General features: G+C 45.5%; 2 protein-coding genes across 5 annotated transcripts in view; one reads left to right on the top strand and one right to left on the bottom strand.

Moving 5' to 3' along the window:
- NSF (N-ethylmaleimide sensitive factor, vesicle fusing ATPase) overlaps positions 1–463 on the bottom strand; it is a 111,183-nt gene extending 110,720 nt beyond the window's left edge. For both annotated transcript variants that reach the window (XM_036451718.2, XM_036451717.2), the window contains exon 1: positions 326–463. In XM_036451718.2, coding sequence (XP_036307611.1) covers positions 326–337 — 12 coding nt within the window. In that variant the 5' untranslated portion in view covers positions 338–463. The remainder of the gene's footprint in view (positions 1–325) is intronic.
- Positions 464–5,047: 4,584 nt separating this feature from the next.
- Positions 5,048–15,020, top strand: LOC118726656 (ADP-ribosylation factor 2-like). 3 transcript variants are annotated; one of them, XM_045586369.1, is made up of 5 exons: positions 5,048–5,134; positions 8,307–8,459; positions 9,471–9,581; positions 10,354–10,478; positions 13,229–15,020. In XM_045586369.1, exons 2-5 carry the CDS (start codon positions 8,312–8,314, stop codon positions 13,388–13,390), a joined length of 546 nt encoding a protein of 181 aa, XP_045442325.1. In that variant the 5' UTR covers positions 5,048–5,134; positions 8,307–8,311; the 3' UTR covers positions 13,391–15,020. The 3 variants fall into 3 exon arrangements, with proteins under 3 accessions (XP_045442325.1, XP_045442326.1, XP_036307619.1); XM_045586370.1 differs by lacking the exon at positions 5,048–5,134 and adding an exon at positions 5,151–5,378; XM_036451726.2 differs by lacking the exon at positions 5,048–5,134 and adding an exon at positions 6,523–6,633 and having other exon boundaries at positions 8,301–8,459.
- The last annotated feature ends 1,684 nt before the right edge of the window (positions 15,021–16,704 follow it).

The following is a 16,704-nucleotide window of genomic DNA, read 5'->3' as shown; positions in this document are numbered from 1 at the left end:
CCCTGTGGCTGCCTTGAGGGGCAAGGAAAACAGCCGAAAGCGTGGGGGAAATGGGGGAATTAATAGGGACACACGAGGCCCAGGGAGCGAGGGGTCCACCTCCCCTGAAGCTCTCTTAGGAGGATGGAGTTTATGAGGAGGGCTATTTCCAAGCCACCGCTCCCCCTCACTCCCCCTCAACAAGCCCTTTTTCTGGCCTGTTGCCCCCTCCAACGCGCTATCTGCTCAGACCCCTTCTCCTTCCCCTGGGGCTGTCCGGACCTCGGGGTGCCCGCAAGCCCGGCACCCCCCGCCTGAAGCCGCAGCTCCCGGGGTTAGCACTCACCCGGCCCGCCATCTTCGCGGACACGTCCGGCTTCGCGGCTGCAGCGCTGCGTTTGGCAGAGCCCGCCCCCGCCGCGCGCGCGCCCGCCCGCCGCCGCCTCCGGGTCTCCGCGCAGGCGCGCTGCCGGCGTGAGGCTGCGCACGCGCACGGCCGCGTCCCCGGGTCCCCAGGCCCGCCGGGCGCGCGCCCGCTGGGCGGCCGCCGGGGGCGGGCGGGGCGCCGGCGCCATTTTGAGCAGGAGGGCGCCGAGGGGAGGGGCGGGTGCAGTGACTCTGTGTTTCTTAGAGCGTTCGTGTCCGCCGGCGGCTCTTTCCAGGGCTCCTGTTTTCGAACCTCACCACAGCTGGCCCTTGGCACTGGACTTTGTAGCGGGGCCTTCGTCCCCGAGCCCTTGCTTTCCTCTTTGCCAGCTGCTCTTTGCCCTTAACGTAGCCTTTAGCTTGAGGCTTGCAGACCCACGTGAAAATGCACAACAGGAGCGCCCTGGGAGGGAACTGGCCTGCCCCCAAGGGAGACCAGTGATGAGGGGTGGGTTCTGAGTTCAAGGTCTGCGTGAATTCAGGCTTTTCCCTGTAGGCATCCTTGATTTTCTAGCTCCTGGAAGTTGGCATGTATGTGTAGCTTAGGGGTAGCCTGGAGAACTAAAGTTAATACTTTCTTCTAATGTAAAAGTGAATTATCATTATTTTCATGTTTATTCACTATTCTATATTTGTTTTTGTTTATAAAAGTGATTGGTGTCTTTACCAACAGTTGCCATTCCCCAGTGTTCTTTCGTGGTAGACAATGTATATGGTGGAATTTGAATGTAATATGCCCTAAATTCAACCTTTAAAAACAAACAAACAAAAAAACACAACAGCCCTAACTGGTTTGGCTCAGTGGATAAAATGGTGGCTTGTGGACTGAAAGGTCCCAGGTTAGATTCCAGTCGGGGGCATGTGCCTTGGTTGCAGGCACATCCCCAGTGGGAGGTGTATAGGAGGCAGCTGATTGATGCTTCTCTCTATACCTCTCCCTTCCTCTCTGGAAAAAGTCAATAAAATACATTAAACACACACACACACACACACACACACACACACAAAACCAAAAAAAACACCACACAACACACCCTTGATGTTTCTTTTGTACAGTTCCATTTCCTCGCTGGAATCTTAGAATACATCATCATCAGAATAGATAATAATAGGATCCTGCAAGAAGATTGTTTCTGCCCAGTAGGTTCTCTGGCACCTCTATCGACCCCACGATCTTATTTTTCTCTTTATATTTATAAAAAATAATAAACGATATGATTTGTTATCTTCCATTTCTCATAGTTAATTAGAAAAAAAAAATCTTTTTTCCAACACGAGGAACAGAGAAAAAGAATTAGAAGAGCTGGGCATGCTTAGCAATTTAAAATGAAGAACTAATAAAATCAGTAAGTGGCCTGAAGATGGGCGAGGGACTGACAAAAAACTCGGGCCAGTTTCATAAACTCTCACATTGTACCTGGGAACCAGAGTGCTTTGTTGGACAAAGCAGATGTTAACTAAATCACCGGTGGATCAGAGGGTAATAGGTAGGCTATATTACAGGGGAAATGTCTTTAGTCTCTCCAACCAGGAGGGAAGTTTGGCACCCAGGAAAGCTAGGCCTGTCGGAGAGGTGCCAGGGTGCCAGTTTATGAGCACATCTACCTGAGAGCCTTTGTCTCCTCTCACCAGTCATACAAAGGCAGCACTATGATGTGCATAGCCCTGCAGGGTCTCCCGATGCAATTGTAGGCAGATGTGAACTCTGGTCCTTAAAGTGCTTAGCATCCAGCTCCAGGAAGAGTCTGAGAAACTGCTCCAGGTGGTCGCATGTCTGCACATCCCATCTGTGCAGTGCTCTGATATTCAAGGTCATCTTAGAGTAGAGCTGATTTGCCACCACCTTCTGAGTAATCCTTGGAGCGACAGTGGATAAACAACAAATATTTTTGCTCTTCCCCCGTTTCTGGTCACAGCTCTTCCAGGTCAGGCAGCCTTGCAAGCATTGCCAGACAAGATACCCTGGCCCAGGAGGGAGCACAGAGCCCAGGCAAGGACCTGCACCGCCCCTCTTGCTGAAGATGTCATTGTGAAGCAGACAAAAGTGGTCTTCAGAGCCACTTTTATACCCTTCCCTCTGCACCTCCTCTTCACTTTTCTAAGTTCTTTCAGCATCAGTAATCTAATAGATTAGTTTTCCCAGGAGTACATGCAATTTAAGAAATACTGCTTGGGAGAGCAATGCCTAACCTAAGGAAACAAGTCTCTAATGGCAAAATGTGGGAGACTGTGCTCTACTGGGAGCTAAATGTGGAAAGCAGTTCGTATCTTTGCCCCTCCAATCAGACCCACAGGCTAGATATCCAAGCCCAAGCCCAGGCTTTCAGGTAGCCTTGCAGAGAAAACTTCTTTTTGCAGCTCCATCACAGCCAGTTTTAGGACCACAGAGTTGCCATCTGTTTGTTTTCTATCAGAGAAACCTATTTCCCAAAATGATGAATAAGGCTAGAGAACAGAACAAAATGGAGAAAGGACATGAAATTTTAAAACCAAGGAAGACTAGCTGGTGCAATGCAGCAGTCTAACTGCAGTCAGGTGGGTTGGTTTTTGTTTTGTTTTTGTTTTTTAATATTTTTTTATTATTGGTTTTGTTGTTGTTTTGGATGAACATGTCCTTTCTCTTTGGAAGATCAAGGACAAATACCTATAGTCACGAGAATCAATTCATTCTGGAAAGTGTGAGTGGGCAGGAGAGATGATGGAATCCTCCATGGAAGGGAACGGATGTTGCTATGGAAACCAGACTATCCTTTAGTGTGAGCCCCAATGCACTTGCCAGGCTGCCTAACCCTGCATATTAACATCGTGGATCCAGAGAACTGCCTGCATATTAACATTGTGGACCCTATCTCTTTTAAAAGGGATTATTCAGATATCGATCTGATGAAACATTATGACTTTTGAGAAAAGGAAGTTCTCGGCCTCCGGGAGGGGCTGCATTTCGCAGAACCGTAAGGCACTAGAGGCCCACCATCCATAGCTGATTGAGATGACCATATCTGTCACAGTTCTCTGGAGGGCTCCTGAGAAAAAGTAAAAATGTGTCCTCTGGTTTCTCCTAAGGGTGAGTTTGCTGGAGGACTGTTTCTAGGTCAAGGAATATGTACAGCAGGGTTTTTCTAAGAGAGGGAGAAGACATTCTTTGAACAGAAGCCTGACCAGAATAGAGGGATACATTTAGTAATATTTGGGTGAAGATGGTCTGGGTAACATTTAAACTATCTAAACGTAAAGATTTCGCGTGGGAATTAGATAATTATTACAGAGTACCTTAATATATTCAAAACCTGACCCAGCAAGTTACACAGCAAATACTGATTACCACTACCAAGAGAACTATAACTGAAACTACTCTGACATTCACAGGTATGTAAACCCAGATGCACAAAAACAATACGAGGTTCACTTATGGTAAAGATGGACATTTGTCAAGGAAGCTATCGGCCTATTGATAGTACATAACTGACAACAACATGATCTGCTTTAAATTAAGAATTTTTATTGCTCGGTGGATAGAGTGACAGCCCTGAGGACTGAAGGGTCCCAGGTTCAATCCTGGTCAAGGGCATGCGCTTTGGTTGCAGGCACATCCCCAGTAGGGGGTGTGCAGGAGGCGGCTGATGGGTGCTTCTCTATTATAGATGTTTTTAACTTTCTCTTTAACCTCTCTGTAAAAAATTGATATCTTTTTAAAAGAATTGTTATGTTCACACCATCCTGTGTGGGTACTTTTGGTCTCTGAGTTTAGTGCACACACACCCCGCCCCCCGCCCTCATAGCTTGTCATTTGCAGTGTGTTACCCCTTTTCCATTCGTATGTACCATTTGCTGGAGTTTTATCCTCTTTAGCTAACCAAGTTGGCTTTTAAGGGGCTGAGTGATTGAGAGCTGTAAGACTGTAAATCCCACTACATTTTAAATATATATATATTTATTGATTTCAGAGAAGAAGGGAGGAGAGAGAGATAGAAACATCAATGGTGAGAGAGAATTATTGGCTGCTTCCTGCACGGCCCCCTGCTAGGGATGAGCCAGCAACCCTGGACATGTGCCCTTCGCCAGAATTGAACCTGGGACCCTTAAGTCCGCAGGCTGACGCTCTATTCACTGGGCCAAATCGGCTAGGGCGGGTCTTATGACATTTGAAGGAAGGTGCAGGTGGCTAGCTAGCATTCTCCCCAGCTGCTGAAATCTGTGTAGAGGCAGGGTTGCAGTCCAGCTTCAGATTGAATAGGAAAGCTTCCTTATGCTTAACCTCGGTGTCAGTCAGGGTGTTTCCTACACAGAACAGCAGTCCCAAACTAGTTCCACTTTTAGCCGCATTCCAGCAAAGTTCCTTAAAGAGAACTAAGAACTTGGCCCCGTCCCCACGTCCCCACATCAATCCTTGGGGTTTTCCCGAATTTCTGCAACTCTAACCAGTAATCCTTTTACTTTTCTGATTGGTCGCACACAGCATTGGGGGGCGGGGCCCCCGGGCGTGTCTCACCGCGACGCGACGAGCTGTCACTGGCCGGTGAACCCGGCATTTACAAAGCTCGGTGTCTCGGCTTAGGTCGCCCAGGGCGGGCCTCCTTCAGCCAGGATCTTCTTGTCCTTGGCATTGGCCAGACGTGTCGTCAATCACGAAAGTTCGAGCTCATTGGTGCGAAAGTTTCCGAAGGTCCCGTCCCCACCACGCCGGTCCCCCAGCACCTACCTGAGCGGAGCGGAAGTTCTGAAGGCTGCGGTGAGGGCTGCAGGGACCAGGGAGGACCGCTGAGCGGCGGGCAGGGGAGAAGGGACCGTGGTCCTCCAGGCCTCCTCCTGTTTCCACACCGTCCGCGGGAGGGGAGCGGAGAGCAGCGGGCGGCCTGCGAGGAGCGCGAGGGCTCCCCGTCCCTTTGCGGTCCTTCGGAGAGGGGTTGCTGCAGGGACCCGAGAGGCTGGGCGCGGCTGTCTCTGGGCCCTACGCTTTCCCACAGCCCTGACAGGTGGAGAGGGAGCGGCTTGGTGGCTGGGCAGAAAGGGCGTTTGTAGGCCTTCTCTTGGGGGTGCGGCTCGCCCCTCGTGCCCTGTTGGGCAATTAGTTCTTGTGGTGTGAATGTGCCCAAGGGGCACGGGGGGTCGCCATCGCCTTCCTCCCGAGGTCTGGGCACCTCTCCGAGAGGAGTAGGAAGAGACAAGGAGAAGCAGGGGGGAGAAGCTAGGAGGTGTTGGTTGGGAGAGGAAATGGAGCCTCACAGGATACTGAGGGATACCTTCCTTCTCACAGCAAGCTTCTTAGTTTTTTCTTAATTGAGATTTGTTGGGGGTGGGGAGGGGGAGGTTGTTGTTTGTTGGGTTGGTTGGTTTTTTTTTTTTTGTTTGAAACGACGAATCTCTATTTTTTCGCCCAACAAGATTGCAAGTGATGCAATGCCCTGGACTTTCATGTACTTCCTATTTGGTCCTTCTGTGAATGATGAAAGCATGCATTCTTTGGCTTAGCAGTTTATACCTCATTTATATACAGGTCTAGAGGCCTGGTGCATGAAATTCATGCACTGGGGGGAGGGTCCCCTCAGCCCACCCTTGGGGGATGTCCAACTGATGTCTCAGCCCCGTTCCCTGTGCAAAGCGGGCCTAAGCCGGCAGTCGGACATCCTTAGCGCTGCTGCGGAGACAGGAGAGGCTCCTGCGACTGCCACTGCGCTCCCCAGCCGTGAGCCTGACTCAGGGCTTTCGGCTGAGCAGCACGTCCCCTGGGGGAGCGCACTGACCACCAGGAGGGTCAGTGTGCGTCAGAGTAACTGGCCATTCTGCCATTCAGTCGATTTGCATATTAGCCTTTTATTATATAGGGTAAGTGCTGTGCTCCTTTTCTCTGGTCGCAGCATAGAATGGCCTGTGCTGGACATCATCCATGAGGTTAAGCTACTGTAGGAAACCTTTGCTTTCAGAGGTAGGACTCTGGAATTGGGTGACCTCCCCTCTGAGGTCACTGAGGGCAGGATGCAGAGGAGATTGGCTGTCCCTGTGGCCCCTTCCCAGGAGTAAAGCTTTCCTTTGGTTAGGAAAGTCGTACTATTTAGATTAGAATAAGGATTTTTTTTATTTTTTTTATTTTTTTTCCTGATTGAAGAATCTGTTGGCTTCCAGGAGTTTGGTTAGAGGCATAAACACAGTACTAGTTTCAGTTCTTTAGTTAGCATATCAGGCTCACACTACAAATAGGCTGATTTGTTAAAAGACTGTAAGTTTCTGCAAAACCAGTCTGTCTTTACTATTGCCTTCCTTTATAGAATCTATCCTATATTCTACTGAAAAATAAAATATTGAACATTTTCGCTGTTAGAAGTCAGTATAGTGATCACCTTTTGGAGGATAATGACTGGGAAGGGGCACAAAGAGTTCTAGGTTACTGGCAATCATCTTTTTTGATCTGGCTCATGACATTTCATTAAACTGTACAGTTATCATGAATGTTTATATCTATATATATTGATACATTAAATTTCAATAAATAGTTCTAAAAATTGATGGACAATAAAGTGATAGTCAATATTGGATGCTATGGTATGGCCTCAACTCTTGCCTAGTTAATTTGACTGACTCCAGGGCAGTTTCACAATGCTGTACGTATTTCTGCACCTCTGAGAAACCTTAGGTTATTTTCTGGGTATTAATTTGGTCTGGTAGCCACAGGCAACTAACTAAATTTCGAAGATATGTTGATATTGAACCTACCTTAAGGACTTTGCTTCACATGTGTAAAATAAACTGGTTCTCTAAGTTCTCATTTCAAGAGAGTTTAGATATATTTATTGTGGCATTGCTTCCCCACAATAAATATATCTAAACTCTCTTGAAATGAGAACTTAGGCGTCTACCTATCCCATTTAGATGCTGCAGTGGAAAAGACAAATTTCTGGTAAGGTATCAAAAGGCTTAATTGAGTTTTCCTTTGGCGGGGGGAAGACATACTACTCTTTATTGGCAAAAGTGTACTTAAGATTTTTTAAATTGAATTTAAAAAACAAATAAAAAGCTGGCCCTGGCCAGGTAGCTCAGTTAGATAGAGTGTTGTCCTGATAAGGCAAAACTGTGGATTTGATCTCCAGTTAGAGCACATACAAGGATTAACCAATGGATGCATAGCTAAGTGGGATAACAAGTTGATGTCTCTCCTTAAATAAATACATTAAAGGAAATAAACTAAGCAAAACAAACACATAAGCAGAACAGACTCATAGATACAGAAAGCATTTTGATGGTTGTCAGATGGGGGGGAATGGGTGAAAAGATAAAAAAGGTGAAAGGATTAAGACATGCAAATGGTTGTTACAGAACAGTCGTGGGTATGTAAAATACAGTTTAGAGAATATATTCTAATAATTATGTATGGGGTCAGATGGGTACAATATTTATTGGGATGATCATTTAATAAGTTACATAATGTCTAATCACTGAAACTAATCTATATATATAAAAGCCTAATATGTTAAGTCCAACCAAATGGTTGGTTGACTGGTCACTATGACCACCATGGGTCAGATACTTTGACAGGTAAGTTAGCTTGCTGCTGGAGTCTGGCTGATTGGGACTGGGTGAGATTGGGGCCGGACATTCCCTAGAGTCGACCCACGGTCCCTCCAGCGGTCCCTCCCCAGCCACTGACCCCAATCAGCCCCAACCAGGACTGGGCGAGACAGCCCTGATTGGCCCCAATCACTGACCAGGTGAAGGGACACCACCCATACATGAATTCATGCACTGGGCCTCTAGTATAATATAATATTGTATGTCAACTGTAATTGAAAAATAAAAAATGATTTTAAAAAGTTTTACTGGGATCCTCCATTAATAGAGACTTGTATTTTATATATGTTTGCACATCTCTGCAAAGAACAACTATTTGACTTGCCTTTCTTTTCATTCAGGTACCATGGGGAATGTTTTTGAAAAACTGTATAAAAGTCTGTTTGGGAAAAAGGAAGTGCGGATTCTTATGTTGGGTTTGGATGGAGTAGGAAAAACCACCATATTGTATAGATTGAAGCTGGGAAGGACTGTGGCTACTATCCCTACAATAGGTATGTTAACAGCCTGTGGCCACACCAAGTTACAGCTGAGTTTGTTCAACTGTTAGCATGCTGCTTATATTATCAAATATTTCTTTTCGAAAATCTTGTTTGTCCCAAGGACCTAAACTTTTTGATGCCCAAACCAGGTAATATATACTTAATAAATTGCTCCCAAACATCCACCAGTGCATTCCTAGATTTAGAGGGGAGTCATACAAACACATTTAGATTAAGCAAACTTAGCCTTAGCTGCTAGGCAAGAAAGTAAAAGATAATAATGATTAAAACAGCGAGGGCCGTGATGCCCTCCGTTCCTCTCAGTTTGCATGTGTCCCAGCCTCAGCCTGAGAGGGAAGCTGGAAATCTGCTGTTCCCTCCAGTCTGTCTTCCTTCCAGCTGGCCTTCCTCCGTGGAAGCATCTCTCCACTCCAAGTATGCTCCTGGTGTTTAAAGATGCAGTGTGGTTATTTCTTCACTCTGGTTCAAGCCAACTGCTTGAGCTGGTGTCCAACTGGAGAATCTGATTTGTCCCAAAGCTGTAGACCAGCACTGTGTTTTGTGGGCTATTTCAGGGTTGTGCAAAGGCGGTTTTGATAGAACTTAATCTTTGCCACGAGAACTGCCTCTAGATCCAAATTCCTGAGTGAGAAGGGCTCTAAGAGGGAGGGAGGAAAGGAGTAGGAAGGTTTCCACATTGTGCGGTGGAAAGTGGAAGTCAGTCCCATTAACTTCTGTTTGCTCTCAAGTACACCGTTAAGATCTTTTTGCTGCGAGAAAGGGGGAAAGTGGGAGGATGGAGGTTGGAGAGAATAAGGGAAGGTTTGGGATACATTCATGCTGAATGGGAGAGCAAGCTGACTAACACATTCTGTTTTGTAAGTTATACATCTGTGACTAGCATGCTGCTTTGTAAATGAAAAGTCCAAATGGTGAAGCTGGCCAAATGTCAGCTGAAATTATGTGGAATTGTTCCGCCAGCAAAAGTCATCATTAAAATTTGTCTCCATCTTTTCAATTTAGGTTTCAATGTGGAGACGGTGGAATATAACAATATCAGCCTCACCATCTGGGATGTCAATAGCCATTGTAAACACAGACCTATGTGGAGACATTATTTTAAGAACACCAATGGTAAGGATGATCCAGTCCACAGGCTTGGAACTATTTATATTAAATGTATCTAAAGATGCATGCAGCCGAAACCGGTTTGGCTCAGTGATAGAGTGTCAGTCTGTGGACTGAAAGGTCCTAGGTTCGATTTCGGTTAAGGGCATGTACCTTGGTTGCGGGCACATCCCCAGTAAAGGATGTGCAGGAGGCAACTGGTCGATGTTTCTCTCTCATCGATGTTTCTAACTCTTTATCCCTCTCTCTTCCTCTCTGTAAAAAATCAATATATATTAAAAAAAAAAAGAAAGAAAAAAGATCCATGCTTGAACCCAGCTGTGTGCTCAGTGGTTGCGTGTCAACCTATGAACCAGGAGGTCACGGTTTGATTCCTGGTCAGGGCACATGCCCGGGTTGTGGGCTTAATCCCCAGTAGGGGGCATACAGGAGGCAGTCAATCAGCGTTTCTCTTCTCTTTCACATTGATATTTCCATCTCTTTCCCTTCCTCTCTCTCTAAAATGAATAAAAAATGTGGGTTGTTTTTTTTTAATGAGTGATTAAAAACCTTTTCTTTGAATATTTCTCTGTATATTTTGTGTAATCTGGTGAAGGGCTATGATATCTTCTGAATAAGATAGGTTAGTTGGTGTACAGTACACTTCCTAACTCTCAGGATTATATATCCTTCCATAGGATTGCTTTCGGTGAAAAACACAGGTGAGCAAGGAGAAGCTGTAAGAGATATTAACAGCTGCCCTTTCCAGATCACTGACATGCTTGTGATGTCTCTCCAGGTCTGATTTTTGTGGTCGATAGCAACGACAGAGAACGGATCAGTGAGGCCCAAGAAGAGCTAACCAAATTGTTAATGGAATATGAGCTCCTAGATGCAGTATTGTTGGTGTTTGCAAATAAACAGGTATGTTGTTGGCTTTCTGAATACTGAAACTGAAACTTACTGCTAGTTGATCACTTAAAAATAATAGATATTTAAAGTAGATGTCTGCCTCTCTTTCCAGCCCCTACCATGACCTCTCCCTCCACCTCCTTTATAGCATCTGTCTTATATTCATTCATTCATTCATTCATTCATTCATTCATCCACTCAACCCATATTCATTGAGCATCTAAGTTCCAGTCATTGTTTTATGTATTGGTGATAACATCAGTGAACAAGACAGACAAAAGTCTCTGTGTTTATGGAGTTTACATCCTAGTGGGAGGAGAGTCAGTGAATACATAATATGTAATGTGTCCAGTGGAAGTGTTGTGGGGGAAAGTAAAGCAGAATGGATATGGGGAAGGGCCAGGATGCCTCTCTGATAAGATGACATGGGAGCAGAGACCTGAAGTCCAGCAGGAAGGGAGCCCCAGGGTTCTAGGAACAGCAAGGCAGCCAGTGACACTGGAGCAGAGTTGGGAGTGGATTAGGGAGGGAATGATTAGATCTTACAGAGCTATCACTAAGGAGGAAATCTACACTAATGAAAGAGAAACATGAAAATTGACCATCACTTTGCTATGCCCACCAGCCAATCAGGAGTGAGTATGCAAATGAGGATGGCAGTGGCCTCACCCCCAGCTCCTCCAGGCCTCTGAGCAGCATGAATGCAAGCAGGGAGTGGCCAGGCAGGGTGGAAAGCCTGCTATGAGGGGGGGGGGGGGGCACAGGGAGCTACAGGAGCGGTGCTCTGCTCCGAGGGAAGACTGAAGGCAGCGCAGAATGAAGGCCTGGGTTGTGAGTGCCGGAGGAAAACCGGTGCTGGCAGCTAGGGGAAGAAAGGCCTATTGCATGAATCTCTTTGTGCAGTGGGCCTCTAGACTACACTAATAAAAGAGAAACATGCAAACTGACCATCACTCCACTATGCCTACCAGCCAATCAGGAGGGAATATGCAAATTAAAAGGACAAATAAGCAGCAGCTGCCCAGCTGCTCCAGGCACAGAGTACCCGGGCGGGGCAGGACCCCTGCTATGAGAGGGAGGGTGGGGGTGGGGGTGGGGCAAAGGGATCTACAGGAGCGGCAGTCCGGCAGCAGTGAAGACAAAGACTGCAGACTCCATAGTCTGAATCGAAGATGAAGATGGCAGACTCCAGCCGGAGCAAAGGCCTGGATCCCAGGTGCCGGAGGAAAATCAGTGCTGGAAGCCAAGGGAAGGAAGGCCTATTGCACAAATTTCTTCGTGCAACAGGCCTCTAGTGTAATATAAGCCGTAAAAGAGTGGGAGGAGGGCCCAGTGTAGAACAGAACTTGAAGCTGATTTAAGTGTGGGAAAGAAGGTAGAATCATGTGGAATGTACCAGCCTGAGATAACGACAGTTACCTTGGGATATATTTCCTCCTACTCTGTCCTCCATGAATATATTCATCATATGATTGAAATTGTACTGTTTATAGACAGTGTTACATACTGTTTTGTCACTTTTGATTTATGGAAAGCATTTTCTCTTGTCATTCATCTCTTTGTAAACATGATTTTAAAGTTGATATTAAAGGGCGAATGGATCATCATTTACTCAACCATGATCCTACTGTTAGGTTCGATGTCATTTCAGAAATTTCACTAGTGAACATAGGGGGAGGGAGGGTGCAGGAAAGAAACAGATTTATCATTTTAATTATAAAAGCAGAATATGTTCATGGTATAAGTATGCAAACACTTCAAAATATCAAGAGAAGTGAAATTCTTAGTCCCATTCCTCAGGGTAAATTGTTACATTTCTTACCTCTTTCCAAAGGTAGAACTTTCTATGCCTACATAAGGAGTTAAATGATTATATTCACATTTAAATTGTGGAGATCATAGTCTGTATTCTGTTTGGCAACCTGCCTTTTTCAATTAGAATATCTTTGACCAACATTCCATATCAATACAACAGATCTACCTTGTTCATTAGTGCTAATTTATACATATTTAGTTTGAGTTTGCTGTGTGCCAGACTCAGTTCTGTGCACTTGGGATACATCAGAGAAAGAGATAAGAGTCCTGCCTTTGTGAAGCTTACATTCTCGTTAGGGGAGACGGACAAGAAAAAGTACACTAAGTAAGTAAATGTTATAATATATTATAGTAACATGTGCTGAGTGCTGTATTTAAAAAGATTAAGTTTGGATAAGTCATGGGGGCTCAGGTTATGAAGGCCTACAGACCATCAGAAGGACACTGACCCCCAGGGAGACTGAGCTGTTGCAGGATTTTGATAGAAGAATGACTTGATCTGATTTTAATTGACTATTAAGAGTAGACTGTAGGGGAGCAAGAGCAGAAGCAGGGAGACCAATAAAGAAGTTATGTACGTAATCCAAGTGAGTCATGATGGTGGTGGGGTTAGGGTGTAGCCGTGAAGGTGGGGTGAGAAATGGTCAGATACTGAATATATTTAGATGGTAGAGTCTAGGATTTCCTAATGTGGAGTTGTGTGTGTGTGTGTGTGTGTGTGTGTGTGTGTGTGAGAGAGAGAGAGAGAGAGAGAGAGAGAGAGAGAGAGAGAGAGAGAGAGAAAATTAAGGATGATTTTAAGGTTTTGGGCCTGAGCAACTAGAAGGCTAGAGTTGCTATCAGCTGAGATAAGTCTGTGGGTTGGGGCAGATTTGGGGAGAAGAGCATGGGATATTTAATTATATAAATGCAACATTATAAACTGACTTTTAATATTCTCTTCTAAGGATGTTCCCAATGCTATGAGCATAGCAGAAATAACAGACAAGCTTGGCTTACAGTCCCTCTGCCAGAGAAACTGGCACATTCAGGCTACTTGTGCCACCAGTGGAGACGGGCTTTACGAAGGCCTGGACTGGTTCTCCAACCAGCTTAAGAACCAGAAGTGACTGGAAGCAATCCATTCCTGTGCATCATGGCAGAATCAGCTGCTTGTGTGTGTGCGCGCCAGGAGCAAGTGTGGATGTGTGGCTGGGAGTGGGCCAGCGTCCTCACACTGTGCCTTGTATCTGCTATAAGAAAACCAGTGTCACATTTCAAGGAAAACCAGCGTTACATTTTGTACACTACCTCCTACTGCAGGAGCTTTGATGATCATTTCTACAGTTGATGGAGGAATCCTGAGGGCTGTCGGGTACACAGGAGCCAGAGTGGTGGTCATGGTGGAAAGAAGAGGGGCTGCTGGCATGAGGACCACGTTCAGTTGTGAAGCCCTGGATCTGGCGTCTCTGCATACCCTGGGGCCTTTTAGACGTTAGAGTCTACGAGAGGAAGGAACTGTCACTCTTTCTATCACTGCCAGAGCTAGATGCTCACTATTCTGTGCTTTCAAGCAAAAGGCACTTGCTGACCACAGGTTTGAAGTTCAGAATTGAACTTTTCCTTTCAGCTGCATCCCAGCCCCAACTTCCCGGTATAACATACTTTATTTCAAGGAATCAGTGGTCTTTTTCACTAGAGTATCCAGACTATATAAACACTAGAAAATGATCCAGTTCCTTTGCTCATTTGCCTTCCCCCCCCCCCCCCCAAAATGGAGACCATTTTGGGTAGTAACCCAGCATGGGGCTAAAGCTCTTTGCTGGGACCATAGCCAAGCGAAGGTTCTGGAAAAGAAAGCAAGGTGACAGTCATGTTTGTGTCCTTGCATCACCCTCTCAGGTTTCAGGCTCCTGAGACTGATTCTCTTGCTTCTCTGTTCTGTGCTGAATGTTCTCGCTTTCAAAGCAGGAGGTTTGTTCCTGGGAATGCATCATCACCCTATACAGTATTTCAATCCAACTTCTGGTTTGGGCTAACTTCTGTTCCCAGAACTACACACCTGTGAGTTATGAGAGTTTGTGAGAGAATCAAGAGGTTAATTCAGAGGACAAAATTTCCCCCAACCCCTAGTGTTTATTGCCTGAGTTGGTGTGAAATTTTGCCCTCCCGGTAATGGCTAGCCTGTACCGCTGTCCATGGTACTGACTCCCTCTTCTGGATGGTGGTATGTCTTACCTGGAAACATGCTTTATGTTGTCAAAATGTTAATGAAAACGGCTTGGAGATGGGCTAAGTTCTCTCAATAGTCTCGAGCTCTTTTGCTCAGACATTTGCTGGCCAAATTTGTACACGTTTCCACTACTTTACCTTTTAAAGTTCCTTTAAAAAAATCTATTGAAGTTACAGAGGTTTATTTTAACAAAGGTGAATTTTTAGAAAAGTAAACCTTGTTTTTGATAACAATGAAGTTGACATTACTGGGGAGAAATTGCATACCATGACAAGTGTAGGTGTAATGTTTTTCTTTAAAATGTTGTCTTTAAAGACTGTTCATTGCAATATTGTCAGCTAAGTCCAGATTTGCTTGTTTAAACATAGAGTAATCCCTGAGAAATGTTTAGATTCTGTGCTTAAATTGGCCGGGACTGTGTCTTACGCTTGTGTATTTTTTGCTTAGTGCAGTGTACTTAGTACAGTGCTAGGCTTCACTGAACACTGTTGATTGGTTGAACAATAAAAAACTTGCTTTGGAAGGAAGAGAAGGCAGCCATGTTCTTCTAAATATCTTAAACTACTTTAAAATCCCTCCTTTTCTATCTCAGCTGACATTCTATGGAAAGCTCAGAGGGCACTTGTACAAAAGACAACCACAGGGGTACTCTCCTGGCCCGGGCCTTTAGCAGTACTCCTCACTGGTCCTTTCATGACAGTCTTTGTCTTTCAGTGATTTTGGTGAGTTGGGGTAAGTGGGGACACACTAGTGCAGTGGCTTTGAACAAACACTCGGGGCCCTGATAGCCATATTCACATCCCAGCTGTGCCCCTCACTAGCTGTTGGCCTCTGAGCCTCAGTTTGCTTAACTGTGAAATGGGGATAATACCTGTTTCATAGGGTTGTGGAGATTAAATGTCTCAGGCCTTTGTGTGCCTTGCTCTGGTGTTTCTCTGGGGCTATTTGATGCCCAAATGTAAACAGCAGTGCTGGCCACAAAGTAATCAGCCTTATTTATAGGAAAAGTGGGGTGGGGTAGGGTGGGGGGCTATGCTTAATCTCTCCTGCTCTATTCACCTGATCCTGCTCACTGCTGTACTATTCTAACCATGGTAAGTGCTAAGGCCAGCTGGGATGCATGTTTAGAAAAGCCCATTGCTGTGTCCCATCCTCACCTTTTTTTTCCTTTTTAAAATTCTGTGGTGTTTAGTATATTCACAAAGCTGTGCAATCACTACAACTAAATTTCAATTATTTTTTATCACCCCCAAAAGCCATTCCTCTCTTCCCTAAGGTCCCAGCAACCACTAGCCTACTCTCTGTTTCTATGTTCTGGGCGGGGGAGGGGTTTGGTGGGTGCTTTAGGAAGTGCTGAGGTGCTGTGGGCCTGACCACAGCACCAGCTCTGAGGCATCAGTCTTAGGTACAAAGGAAGCAGAGCCCCAGGGAAAAGCCTGCCCCATGGTTAGGCAGCCATGGAATTTATTACCTCAAGAGGGAAAGGAGGGTGACGAATAATACACTAATAATTTCTCAGGGACAACAGATGTAAAGTGAGATGTATGGCCCCCTGTTGAAATGGCCAGAGCTCTGAGTGTGGACTCAAAGTGTGAGGCTGAGATCAGAGCTCCACCCACCCACTCGCTGGTTTCAGTTGGGCTACTGAACCTCTGACCCTTGATTTCCTCACCTAGGAAGGAAGTTCCCAGGCTTACCAGGCATACAGCTCTGTGGATACCAAGAATATGGGATGATGGGGGCTCCATGCATCAATTCTATATATTGTAGATCGTGTACTCCGATCTATTGTAAATAATGCCTTATCGGGGCTGAGAATATTTGCATGGGAGTTGCTCAGGACAGGAGGGTTTACATTCTTCCTGTAGAACTGGGTCTCAAGTGAGGTAACAGACACCCTCTCGTGACCCGAGTCCTAGGTCCACAGGAAGCTGGTAGAAGTTGTCAAAATAGTACACAGAAAATCTGATGATATGCTTTGGAGATACTTTTTTCTGTGAAAATTCTGATATTCTTTTCACCTTTTTTTGGTAGCAGTTTTAGTGAATTATAACTCACATACCACTTTAAAAGTGTGGCTTTTAGTATACTCAGAGATTTGTGCAACCATCACCGCAATCAACTTTTAGAACATTTTTATCACCCTGAAAATAAACCCTAGGCCCTTTAGCGGTCACTCCCAGTTTCTTTCACACGCCCCAGCCCTAGGCA

Source organism: Pipistrellus kuhlii, unplaced genomic scaffold (assembly GCF_014108245.1).
Source record: "Pipistrellus kuhlii isolate mPipKuh1 unplaced genomic scaffold, mPipKuh1.p scaffold_m20_p_22, whole genome shotgun sequence".
Taxonomy (NCBI): domain Eukaryota; kingdom Metazoa; phylum Chordata; class Mammalia; order Chiroptera; family Vespertilionidae; genus Pipistrellus; species Pipistrellus kuhlii.
This window is presented reverse-complemented; position numbering and strand designations above follow the sequence as displayed.

Bases quoted from the DNA above. Each gene is read 5' to 3' on its own strand.
- LOC118726656 (XM_045586369.1), top strand. From the start codon at position 8,312: ATGGGGAATGTTTTTGAAAAACTGTATAAAAGTCTGTTTGGGAAAAAG. The intron at 9,582-10,353 runs GTAAGGATGATC...ATGTCTCTCCAG, and splicing joins TTATTTTAAGAACACCAATG to GTCTGATTTTTGTGGTCGAT. The intron at 10,479-13,228 runs GTATGTTGTTGG...TTCTCTTCTAAG, and splicing joins TGGTGTTTGCAAATAAACAG to GATGTTCCCAATGCTATGAG.